Consider the following 13,195-nt stretch of genomic DNA (forward strand, 5'->3'; position numbering starts at 1 on the left):
TGTATGTGATAAGGCTGAAACAGGGAGAGCTTTTAAAGAATAAACATTTTTGATTATTTTATAGCATGTGGAGCCTAGTCTCCTTTTATTTTTTTCACTATGTTTATATGCTTTCCAGCTCTTTGTTTTGTCCCTATATCTTCCTCTGATCATGACTGAATTATCTTGTGTGTGTGTGTGCGTGTGTGTGTGTGTGTTTGTGAATAATTCTACCCCATTGGAGTGGAAAAAGGAGAACCCAGGGGTGGGAGGATTGACTTTTTGAAGATCACCAAGGGACCAGGCTTATAATAAAATATTTTTTTAAATTTTCCTAGTCACATCCCAGATGAAATGATGAAATCTTTCATTTGTTGGATAAATACGGTGTTCATTAAAGAGGTTGGGGAAATCTTTGTTTTGGGAGAAAGTACATTTTTGTTTTCTTCAGCTAAAAACTTTGATTACCTGAATTTGCTCACACCAGAAAAATAATGAGATGCACTTAGTCTATTAAAGAGCTACTCTAGTTATTCTTCTAAATACCTCTGGGACTCTGGGTTGATCTGTAGCTTCATATTAACCAAATGACCCCATTGATTAATCCCATTGATTAACAGTTTCAGTCCAACAAATAAAAAGTTGTGAATGGAAAGATGAAATCAATATTGACCACTTTGTTTCAAGGGCAACCTATTTGGTTTGACACATAATATGGAGTTAAACATTGTTATTGGCTATCTTTATTAGATAAAGTCATGAAAAAGAACTAGAAAATAATAATAATATTCACAGTTTTGTTGTGTATTATTTCACTCTGTTCAGGTAAGTGAAGATAACAGTTTAGATTGTAAGTAATGTGTTGGTTTGTTTGGAGAACACCATGGAACTTGGACTTGACAGCTTGGGCCCGAATCAGTTTGAACGTAAATGATTTGTAGTTTTTGGTGGGTCATTTTGCATAATATCCATAAACAGAATGGAGAGGAGACTAAAAGCCCAGCAAAATGGATTCAGAGAGTCAGATTTAATTGTTTAATACTGGAGAGGATAGAGTTAAGTCTGCATATACGGTTAAATGAATATAAGGTTAAATTGCCTCTGCGTCTGTCTGTCTCTGTCTCGGTTCGATGTGTTTATGGGCATTGAATGTTTGCCCTATATGTATATAATGTGATCCGCCCTGAGTCCCCTTCAGGGTGAGAAGGCAGAATATAAATACTGTAAATAAATAAATAAATATACGTGAGACAGAGATCTACATGTCCTTTCTCCCTCCTTTCCCCGGCAGCAGTAGCAGCATCCATTTCTTTTTGGAGTTTCCTAGGCTCCTCCTCCAAAAAGAGTCCTGGGAACTCGCTTTCCCAGGAGCACTTTCATAAGGTGGGCCTTGAAAACTTCCTCTTGGAGCATGATGGGAGTTGAAGTTTTTCTTGCTGTCTGTTTCTCATCCAGTAAAAAGCCTAGTGGTGTCCATACTGTGATTGTCTGAGAATGGATACAACTGCAAACGGTGTGTGTGTGTGTGTGTTTATTGACCTCTAATGAAGCAAATCCAAATTTATTAAGGTAAGAACTGGTGTGATACTTAAGTTACATAAACCTCACTCATTTGCATGTGTGCACATTTTTGGGATCCATGTAGTTGCAAATCCTTGCTTTCTGATGTTGTTGGAAGAGCTAGGAATATTTGCCATAAACCAATGGCTATGTTCTTACTGAGGTGGTGTAGCTGTGAGCACTATTGCTTCTTTTGCATGATAATCCATTTTAAACAAAACCTCCCTGTATAGAAAACTAGCAAAAGGTGCAGCTAAAGAGTTTCCACATGAATGAGAATTAGTCCTTAGGAGAAAGCTAGAGATGTTTGTCAGCAAAACACTTGATCTGAATTGAAATTAGATAGTCATGTATAAAGCAATACAATGAACATACAAGGGCTATCCAGAAAGTAGATTATGTTTTGGAATTAAAAATGAACAAAGTATAGAAGAAAACATTTACCATATGCAGTTGAAAGCCACACCCAAATACCACATCCCACGTAGTTGCCATTCATGGTGATGAATGAGCTTTGCAACTCCTTCCCCACTAAATTCTGCTGCTTGCTTCCTCAACCAGCTGGTCACCCCTTTCCGCAGCTGCGCAGCATCGCCAAAACACTTTGTTTCCAGCCACGCCCCCATTGTTGGAAACAAGTGGCTGAGGAAGCAAGCGGCAGAATTTAGTGGGGAAGGAGTTGCAAAGCTAATTAATCACTATGTTAAGTGTCTAGATTTGAATGGCGACTATGTGAGATGTGGTATTTGGGTATGGCTTTCAACTGCATATGGTTAATGTTTTCTCCTATACTTTGTTCATTTTTAATTCCAAAACGTAATCTACTTTCTGGATAGCCCTTGTACATACAGTATGCAAAAAATCTGGAGCCTGCAGTCTAGTCAGCCAAGGGATTGTGGGAGTTGCAATTTTCCAAAGCTCTGGTTGAGAGCTGTCACCATCTGTAATTTCAGCTAAGGATCTACCCCATTGCTCTTTAACACTGTGACATTTGAGAAAATTAACAACACACACTTACTATAACCATTGATGGAATTTTTATTGGGCTGATTTTTTTTTTGTTAAATGAGGTCCTGATATATTGAGGGAGAGGCTATACAAGCCTTCCCCAAGTCGCATTGTCATAGTCAGCCTTGACAGTGAGGACAAGGGGTTGTTGGTATGGCCAGTGTTGGAGTTGGAGACCAGAAGCTCCCAGGAGCTCCCTCCCCAAAGTCTAGCTTAGTTATTGCAAAAGAGGAGCCTTCAGCTGTAGCTACCACTTCCCAGCAGGAGGAACAAGCAGACCCCAGTACATCAGGGCAAGAGGATGAAGAATTAAATGCATCATCCCTTTTAGAATACAGACAACTATTGTGTGCTAAAAACTAAAGCCTTGAAGCACTCTAGCCTTTGGGCTGTCTATATGTTAATATCGGTACTTTGTTTGAATCTTATGTTGCTTGTTTAACCAGGACTTGGCAAAATATGACACATATGTGACTTGCAGGCTGCACGATTCCTGCCCTTGCTCTAAAATATTTGAAATATAGTCCAATTTTGTAACTGATGAGCAACTGCAGATAAGGCTGCTTGAAGCTAGGAATTGGTTTTGAAGCCATGGACCATGGCAAGGTTCTAATATGCATGCAAAGTACATTAAACAAAACATGCATTGGAAGATGGAAGCATTCTAAGCCAAGTTTCCAGGAGGAGCGTCTGTCTAAGTGGAGAACAAAATTCCCAGGCTGGTATTCAGTATTGCACTTACAGATTTGTAACCTAGAGTTATAGATCTGTAATTTCTCTGTACACCTAGCAGCCAGATCAGGTGAAATTGATTTGTTTAGTTTCTGGTTAGGATTTTCCAACCGTTTCCTGACAACGAATGAAGCTGCCACAGTCAGAAGCAGGTCCCCTGTTGCAAGACTGATAGATTGGAGGCAGGTATTTCCCCTGTTTCTTAGGACTTACTTCCCACTGTTGTACCACCTTATTTAGCAACAAACCAGACATACTGGAGCCCCGGTGGTGAAGTGTGTTAAAGCACTCAGCTGCTGAACTTGCAGACCGAAAGGTCCCAGGTTCAAATCCCGGGAGCAGAGTGAGCGGCCGCTGTTAGCTCCAGCTTCTGCCAACCTAGCAGTTCGAAAACATGCCAATGTGAGTAGATCAATAGGTACCGCTCCGGTGGGAAGGTAACGGCACTCCATGCAGTCATGCCAGCCACATGACCTTGGAGGTGTTTATGGACAACGTCGGCTCTTCGGCTTAGAAATGGAGATGAGCACCAACCCCCAGAGTCAGACATGACTGGGCTTAACGTCAGGGGAAACCTTTACCTTTCTGTGATCTCTTACTTTTTATGTAAATACCAAATAGGTGTCTTTGCTCTTGGAATCCTTATGTTGCATCCCCACTACTTAGAAATCTACTTAGAAATCTTAGAAACCTTTACCTTTAGACATACTGCTTCAAAATACAGTAGAGTCTTGCTTATCCAACGTAAACGGGCCGGCAGAACGTTGGATAAGCGAATATGTTGGATAATAAGGAGAGGTTAAGGAAAAGCCTATTACACATCAAATTAGGTTATGATTTTACTAATTAAGCACCAAATTTGTTGTTATACAACAAATTTGACAGACAAAGTAGTTCAATACACAGTAATGCTATGTAGTAATTACTGTATTTACGAATTTAGCACCAAAATATCACGATGTATTGAAAACATTGACTACAAATACCGTTGGATAATCCAGAATGTTGGATAAGTGAGTGTTGGATAAGTGAGACTCTACTGTACTTAGAAATCTACTTAGAAATCTTAGAAACCTTTACCTTTAGACATACTGCTTCAAAATAAAAAGAATGTTTGTTTTCAATGGGTGTTTGTGACTTGCTCCCTAAATTCAGCCGTACTGCAAGAGACCCACATCCACATCTTTAAAAAACTAGACTGTCCTGTTTCATTCAAAAGGGAAATCCCCTTCAGCAATGAAGTTTTGGGAGGCTTTGAGGAGGAGTTGTGGGTGGCTCATTCCCTGGACTGTAATATCAATATCCTTTATCAAAAACTGAACCATTTTGCAAAAATTATATTGTTGGGTTTCAAGGCATGAGATGGTTTGTGAAAGTGGAATCAAAGAACAGCAGTAGCATAAGTATTACACACAAATATTCATTGTGGAATATTTCTCCCCACTCAATATAATTTTTTACAACATGTTGCTACCCTTATATTGAGGCGAAAATACAGTACAGAGCCTGTGGTTTTCCCTTTGGGGCCTCTCCCCTTCTCGCCTTTCCCTAGATAACCTTTGATTACATGCATACTCTTTTTTTTTGTCCTTCCAAAAATAGACACTTGACATCCGTCTGCCCACTGTTTACTTGAGTATGTTGTATTTCTCTCTGTTTGTTTCTTTCTCTCTTTTTTCCTCAGGACATGGGAAATGCATTGCCCTGGCTCTCTGACTGTCAAAGGAAGACAGGAACGCCTGCTAATGATTACCCGGAGAATGTGGCATTCAGATACCAGGAAACAGTCATCAAATTTCAACCCAGGTATTCTCTTCTGAGTAAACAAATCTTTTCACTGCCACTGAGATGCAGATCAAAGTTGACATTCGTTCTTCTTTCCTTACAGCCTTGCACAAATTGATCCAGCCAGCCAAGTGCACATTTTGTGCTCTTTTGGGTTCTTTGCCCTTCCTTCCTTCCTTCCTTCCTTCCTTTCTTTCTTTCTTTCTTTCTTTCTTTCTTTCTTTCTTTCTTTCTTTCTTTCTTTCTTTCTTTCTTTCTTTCTTTTTTTCCTTCCTTCCTTTCCTTTCCTTTCCTTTCCTTTCCTTTCCTTTCCTTTCCTTCCTTCCTTCCTTCCTTCCTTCCTTCCTTCCTTCCTTCCTTTCTTTCTTTCTTTCTTTCAATTCAGTTTGATGAAATTTACAAAAACAGGAATTTTATTGAACTCCTACTGGGATGCCTTTGGTGATTAGTGCACCGTATGCCGTGCAGACTTATGTCTCTTTGAGACAGTGCTGTGGATATACTCTGTGGCATGAAAAAAAAATGGGGGAAGGGGAGGTGGTAGAAGACAACAGTTTTGTGCCAAGGTAATCTGAGCTCTAAATTAAGAGAAGCTAAAAGTTGTTGTTTTCAAACAAGTAGTTATTTTTAGTTTCATCGGAGAAGCCGGTACTTCTATGGCAAAAGCAGATATCCATTGTGGGCATAGGGCACGTTGCTAAGAAAAATATTTTGAACCACTGACCTTTTTGTTTTTCTCTGTGACTATTAATAACTGTTGTTTTTGACCAAGTGGGAAAAGATCCCATGGTTAACTTCAGAACTCTGTTTCTGCCACCTTGTGTAAACTGTAATAAGTGTTTCCAATGGGAGTTGGCTGAAATCCCCGAATTCCAAGGCTCCCTAAGCAAAAAAAAAAAGCAATTACCGGGATGTGGCGCAGGCTGGTGAACAGCCTGCTGCAATAAATCACTCTGACCATGAGGTCATGAGTTTGAGGCCAGCCCGTGGCGGGGTGAGCACCCGTCAATTAAAAAAAAATAGCCCCTGCTCGTTGCTGACCTAGCAACCCGAAAAGATAGTTGCATCTATTGAATAGGAAATAAGGTACCACTTATAAAGTGGGGAGGCAAATTTAACTAATTTATGACATTGGAATGAGGAAGTGCCGTCACAGTGGATGATGAAGCAGCTGCTCCCCCTGTGGCCAGAATCGAACATCCCCTCAGGAGAAGGTTAAATTGCCTCTGCGTCTGTCTCTGTCCTGTTCTATGTGTATGGCATTGAATGTTTGCCTTATATGTATACAATGTGATCCGCCCTGAGTCCCCTTCGGGGTGAGAAGGGTGGAATATAAATACTGTAAATGAATGAATAAATAATTTTTTTTAAAAAAATGAGCAATCATCAGATTTTATTATCTATTTATTTATTTATATGTTTATTTCCCATATTTTTATCCCTCTCTCCTCACCCCGAAGAGGAGTCAGGGCGGCTTCACAACAGGCAACAATTCGATGCCCGACATACAAATTCCAAATTAAATTACAATTAAAATCAAATATTAAAACATAAATTATTAAAACAACAATTAAAATCACACAAGTTCAAAATCGTAGTCCAGAATCAGTCCATTAGTCAATGCTTTAAAAAGTTCTCAATTATTGCACTACTATCATTATTGCCACCATGCTCAAGTCAGACTTCCCAAGATACGAAACCTTGATGGAAGTTAGGGGACTTGATCTAGATAAGCCCTTGTCTGCTGCTATTTATGTGTTAGAAATAAAATTCCCATCCGTGCCAACTAAAGCTTTCCTCTCAATGCAAACAATAGGCATGGAGACCCTTGTAATTTCTTCTGCTTACACATTCTATTAGATAGAACTCAGCACATTCAAGTATTCTGTAAACATCAGGGTTCACTGATGTGGCCCAGACACTGAAAAACTCAACATATACCTTGAAACTATTGGACCCCAATAGAGAACCCCCATCTTTCTCTCATGCACACTTATGAAAAGAGCTTGCCTGGGCTCTTATTTTCAATGTTAAATGTTAAATATTAAATATTTAAATATCAATTTTAGTATCAGAGTGAAAGCATGTGTTTATTGTGCAACCAATAAAAATTAAAAGTTTATTTATTTATTTACAGTATTTATATTCCGCCCTTCTCACCCTGAAGGGGACTCATGGCGGATCACATTGACACATATAAGGCAAACATTCAATGCCATATAACATAGAACAGAGACCGAGACAGACGCAGAGGCAATTTAAACCTTCTCCAGCTTCTAGCTTCCTGAGATATGCTTGATTCCAGCCACAGGGGGAGCAGCTGCCATCATCCATTGCGGCAGCACTTCCTCATTCCAACGGTGGCTGGATGATTTTTATGGTGTCATAAATTAGCCTCCCCACATATAAGTGGTACCTAAATTTCGTACTTGATAGATGCAACTATCTTTCGGGTTGCTTAGGTCAACAACAAGCAGGGGCTATATTTTATTTTAATTGTCGGGTGCTCACCCCGACACGGGCTGGCCTCGAACTCATGACCTCTTGGTCAGAGTGATTTATTGCAGCGGGCTGCTAACTAGCCTGTGCCACAGCTCGGCCCCGATCTTAAAAATGATCTGTTATACATCTGAGTTTTTGTCTTGTACAGACACATCTGATCTTAAGATTTAGACAACAGTTTCCATTGTTGTCTACTGATTAAAGGGACAGTTCACTTCTGCCATCATTCAGGACAAATCCTTCCCTCTTTTAAGCAGAATCCTTATGATAACTGTGTTTTGGTTACATGTTTTATTGGTTTCAATTGTAATTTACATGTTATTGAGTTTTGTATTTATTATATAACACTGGCATTGAATTTTTGCTAAAACTTGTAAGCTGCTCTGAGTCTCCCATGAGGTGAGAAGAGCGCGGTAGAAATAAAGTAAATAAATAATAAATAAAATTTTAAACCAAAAACATTAAGTCACACATTTTAAGTTGAATTTGTTTCCAAATCAGGCAAATAGATTTGCCATTATCTCTAGAACTATACTCAATTGATTTTGTTTTCAAAAGAAGCAATGAGCAATTTTATTAGTTTGTTTTTCTGATGTGAGAAGGTTTTAGTGAACTTCAGTTTTTGATGACAGTTTTCATTTTTGGGACTTATGTACATTTTTGCAGAGAAAATAGCATTTTCTGTGGATAAAATAATTTTTTATTTCTGTGAAGAAAATACTCCTTTTTTGCAGAATAATGCAGTTGGAGATTTATTCTGTACACAATCCATATATGTTTTTCTGTGCAGAAAACAGCATTTTCTTCATAGAAACTACTATTTCAATTGCAAAATATGGTAATTTTATGCAGAAATAAGTCTCAAATTGAGAAGATTCTTGTCAGTTCATGGTTATCCTTGTCAAGGTTTCCCAACAGTTGGAAGACACAAATTTTGATCATTTTTGGAATACCTTGGATTATTCCTTGTATTTCTAATCAAACCTTCTTAATTAAAACTCCTCCTCCTCCTTTACAATTTTATGTGCTCCCTGTGGATATTCATTAATATAGAAGTGTTTTTGGTTGGTTTAACTCTTTATGATTTGTGGCACTTGAAGTTGTATCAATACGTTATCAGAATTCATACAGCATTCCTATCCCATATTGTCCTGAGTGAGTTTTGTTTTCGCTAACCTGTGTTTTTAATGAGTTGGCCAGAATACCGAAAAATCTTCATTGTCTTAAATGCAGTGGGATTGCAACTTTCTCACAGAATTATCTGTAGGGCTTGCTGAAATTGATACATGTTGCAAAGAAGAGTGACTCCTGTCCATTTTTATTCTGCAGGACAGACCAGAGTGCATTCATTTCACCAAAAGATCCTACTGAACATTTGCAGAACTTCACTGAGGTATGTGTATTAAACATTTGAAAAGGGTTCTTTTAACATATTTGTTTAAACGAAATAGAGAAACAAAGAAGTAATTTATAGATGCACATTTCTCAAGCAGCAGACAATAGCCTTTATGTATGAATGTTCTATCATAGATATGATGGAAAAGACAATCTACCTTGGAAGCCTTGGAGAATAATTGCTAGTTGGATAGGGTAAAATCAGATGAGGAGGATGACCAGTCTGAGTTAGTTTGGGACAATTCTCTGTTTTTATAGATCAGGGGTGACTAACACACTGCTACATGAGTTGCATATGACCTCTGTCGTCCAACACCTCAAATATTTATTATTGCATATTAGTAATGCCCCGGTGGCGAAGTGCGTTAAAGCGCTGAGCTGCTGAACTTGCAGACCGAAAGGTCCCAGGTTCAAATCCAGGGAGTGGAGTGAGCGCCCATTGTTAGCTCCAGCTTCTGCCAACCTAGCAGTTTGAAAACATGCCAATGTGAGTAGATCAATAGGTACCGCTCCGGCGGGAATGTAACAGCGCTCCATGCAGTCATGCCGGCCACATGACCTTGGAGGTGTCTACGGACAACGTCGGCTCTTCGGCTTAGAAATGGAGATGAGCACCAACCCCCAGAGTCAGACATGACTGGACTTAACATCAGGGGAAACCTTTACCTTAACCCTCCTTCACTTCAAAGAATGAGATGCCTGCTATTTAAAAAATTGGTTATAGCTCCTGGAGGCTTCATGCTTTATCTTCAAGTTAAATTTGAGATATTTGTTAAATATGGGCATTGCAATTGAAGGGAGATGTTGACAAGTTGAAATGTGTCCAGAGGAGGGCAACTAAAATGTTTGAGGGTCTAGAGAACAAGCCCTGTGAGGAGTGGCTTAAAGAGCTGGGCATGTTTAGCCTGCAGAAGAGAAGACTGAGAGGAAACATGATAGCCATGTTTTAATATGTGAGGGGAAGTCATAGGGAAGAGGGAGCAAGCTTGTTTTCTACTGCCCTGGAGACTAGGACATGGAGCAATGGCTTCAAATTACAGGAAAGGAAATTCCACCTGAACATTAGGAAAAACTTCCTAACTGTGCAAGCTGTTCAGCAGTGGAACTCTCTGCCCTGAAGTGTGGTGGAGGCACCTTTTTTTGGAGACTTTTAAACAGAGGCTGGATGGCCATCTGTCGGGGGTGAATGTGATTTTCCTGCTCCTTGGTGGTGGTGGTGGGGGGGGGGGGGTTGGACAGAATGGCCCACGAGGTCTCTTCCAACTTTATGATTCTATGAAATGCTAGTGAAAATCAGGTGTAGCATCTAGTGATTTGAGCAGGATTCCCATCCTCACTACAGGTAGGGTTTTCATGGCAGTTACTATATATACTTGAAGATAAGTCAAGTTTTTAAGCCCCTTTTTTAAGCTGAAAAAGCCTCCCTCGGCTTATAATGGGGTCAAGGTCAAGGCCGGCAATGGATCCTACAGGCTATTGCTTGCAATATATGATATATTTATCTCTTACCCTCCCTTATCAGTGTGTTTTCTTTTGCAAAGCCTCCCTTGATCTTAATCAAGGCAATGTTTTGAAAAGGGAAAGACACCCTTGCAAGTCAGGAAGAAGAAAAATATATATTCATTAATCTTAGGAAAGCATTTTCCCTTTAAATATTTGTTAAACTCTCCTACAGATATATAGACATTAACCCCTTGCAACCTTTTGCAATCCTTATCTATATATATAAAAGAGTGATGGCATCACGGCGACTCACAAAACAACAAAAGTACAGGCCCCCCAACCTCGAAATTTGACAACACAACCCATCATCCACGCCTCAAGGTTGATACAACAAAAAGAAAAGAAAAATAAAGTCCTAATTAGAGGGAGAGCAATAATTTTTTTTATCCAATTGCTGCCAGTTTAGAGGGCTAATCTCTGCCCACTTCGTCTCCTAGCAACGAAGGGATAGCCAGGGTTCAGTTAGGGGACAGGCAGATTTAGGCCTTACTTAGGCTTCTTCCACAGATTAGCTAATTTTCACTGGATTATATGGCAGTGTAGACTCAAGGCCCTTCCACACAGCTATATAACCCATTTATAATCTTATATTATCTGCTTTGCACTGGATTATCTTGACTTCACACTACCATATCATCCACTTCAGTGTACATTTTATATAGCTGTGAAGAAGGGGCCTCATATAATCCAGTTCTAAGCAGAGAATATAAGATTATCAATATACAGTAGACTCTCACTTATCCAACATAAACAGGCCGGCAGAATAAGTGAATATGTTGGATAATAAGAAGGGATTCAGGAAAAGCCGATTAAACATCAAATTAGGTAATCGTTATACAAATTAAGCACCAAAACATCATATTATACAACAAATTTGACAGAAAAAGTAGTTCCATGCGCAGCAATGCTATGTAGTAATTACAGTAGAGTCTCACTTATCCAACACTCGCTTATCCAACGTTCTGGATTATCCAATGCATTATTGTAGTCAATGTTTTCAATATATTGTGATATTTTGGTGCTAAATTCATAAATACAGTAATTTCTACATAGAATTACTTTGTACTGAACTACTTTTTCTGCCAAATTTGTTGTCTAACATGATGTTTTGGTGCTTAATTTGTAAAATCATAACTTAATTTGATGTTTAATAGGCTTATCCTTAATCCCTCCTTATTATCCAACATATTTGCTTATCCAGCGTTCGGCCGGCCCGTTTATGTTGGATAAGTGAGACTCTACTGTACTGTATTTACAAATTTACCACTAAAATATCATAATGAATTTAAAACACTGACTACAAAAACATTGATTATGAAAAGGCAGACTGCGTTGGATAATCCAGAACATTGTATAAGCAAATGTTGGATAAGTGAGATTCTACTTTAATATGAAATAATTATGGGATAGAATAATGCAGAACAATATAATCTCTAAAACCAGGACAGTAAATAAACGGGAATTCCACACAGGAAACAATCAGGGCCAGCTAACACCTCCCAACAAAGTATTCCCATCATCAAAGTCTGGCAAATCCTCTGTTTTCTCAGGGCCACAGACAGTAGAAGCACATAAAATATCGCAAACAACACCACTCTGAAAACAAGGGAATTCCAGACAGGAAACAATCAGGGCCAGCTAACACCTCCCAACAAAAAAATCACTCAGGGAGGAAAAAGCCAGGCTTTAAAGCCGCAAGGCCATTACATCCTAATCATTTTTCCTAATTGCAGCATTCATACTTGCCTCCAACAGACAAAAAAAAATCAGATATATTGTATATTCACAATCTTTAGGAAATAATATCCCCTGATGGCGCAGCATGTTAAAGCGCTGAGCTGCTGAACTTCTGGACCGAAAGACCGCAGGTTTGAATTGGGGGAGCGGAGAGAGCCCCCACTGTTAGCCCCAGCTTCTGCCAACCCAGAGGTTCAAAAACATGCAAATGTGAGTGCATCAATAGGTACTGCTCTGGCGGGAAGGTAACGCCGCTCCATGCAGTCATCCCACATGACCTTGAAGGAGTCTATGGACAACGCCGGCTTTTCGGCTTAGAAATGGAGATGAGCACCAACCCCCTGAGTCAGACATGACTGGACTTAACGTCAGGGGAAAACGTTTGTCCTTTATCTTAACTACCACCAATTCCTCAATACTTTATTTCCCATGCCACCAGACTTCGCCACAGCAACGCGTGGCCGTATCTATCTATCTATCTATCTATCTATCTAGTATCTACATTAATTTTATATATGAATTTTCCCCTCATATGTTTGCAGGTGTTTGCAGGTCTTTGCAAATCCTATAGACATATAGATCCATGTACCTGTATATCTGTAGCCATAAATATACAATATTTTTATATATGAATTTACCCTCATATGTTTGCAAGTCTCTGCAAATCCTATATAGATATAATTATCTATATAAAGAGAGATGTCTGGATAGATATTAATATATTCTTACCTACCTATATATAGGGCTTGCAAATATTACAGGGGGAAAATGAACACACAAATATATATAGACATGTCTAGATAGACAATATTTGCAAGCATATATGGCTTGCAAATATTGTAGGGGAAATGCACACCCACACATGGAGAGAGAGGGGGGATTTGCAAACCTTTCAGGGGAAAATGCATATGTGAAATTAGTATCTATAATGATAGATCTATATCTAGCTCTGCATTGTTTATATAAGCATTGAATGTTTGCCTGTTACTATGTT

At 39.1% G+C, this 13,195-nt stretch overlaps 1 protein-coding gene across 9 annotated transcripts in view; it reads left to right on the plus strand.

Annotated features, from left to right (window-relative positions):
• The window catches only part of fam13c (family with sequence similarity 13 member C), a 208,443-nt gene that overhangs the window by 118,055 nt on the left and 77,193 nt on the right, over positions 1-13,195 (plus strand). For all 9 annotated transcript variants that reach the window (XM_062977381.1, XM_062977379.1, XM_062977380.1 and 6 more), the window contains 2 exons: positions 4,964-5,085; positions 8,896-8,959. In XM_062977381.1, the coding sequence (XP_062833451.1) occupies positions 4,964-5,085; positions 8,896-8,959 (186 nt within the window). The remainder of the gene's footprint in view (positions 1-4,963; positions 5,086-8,895; positions 8,960-13,195) is intronic.

Source organism: Anolis carolinensis, chromosome 3, assembly GCF_035594765.1.
Source record: "Anolis carolinensis isolate JA03-04 chromosome 3, rAnoCar3.1.pri, whole genome shotgun sequence".
Lineage (NCBI taxonomy): Eukaryota > Metazoa > Chordata > Lepidosauria > Squamata > Dactyloidae > Anolis > Anolis carolinensis.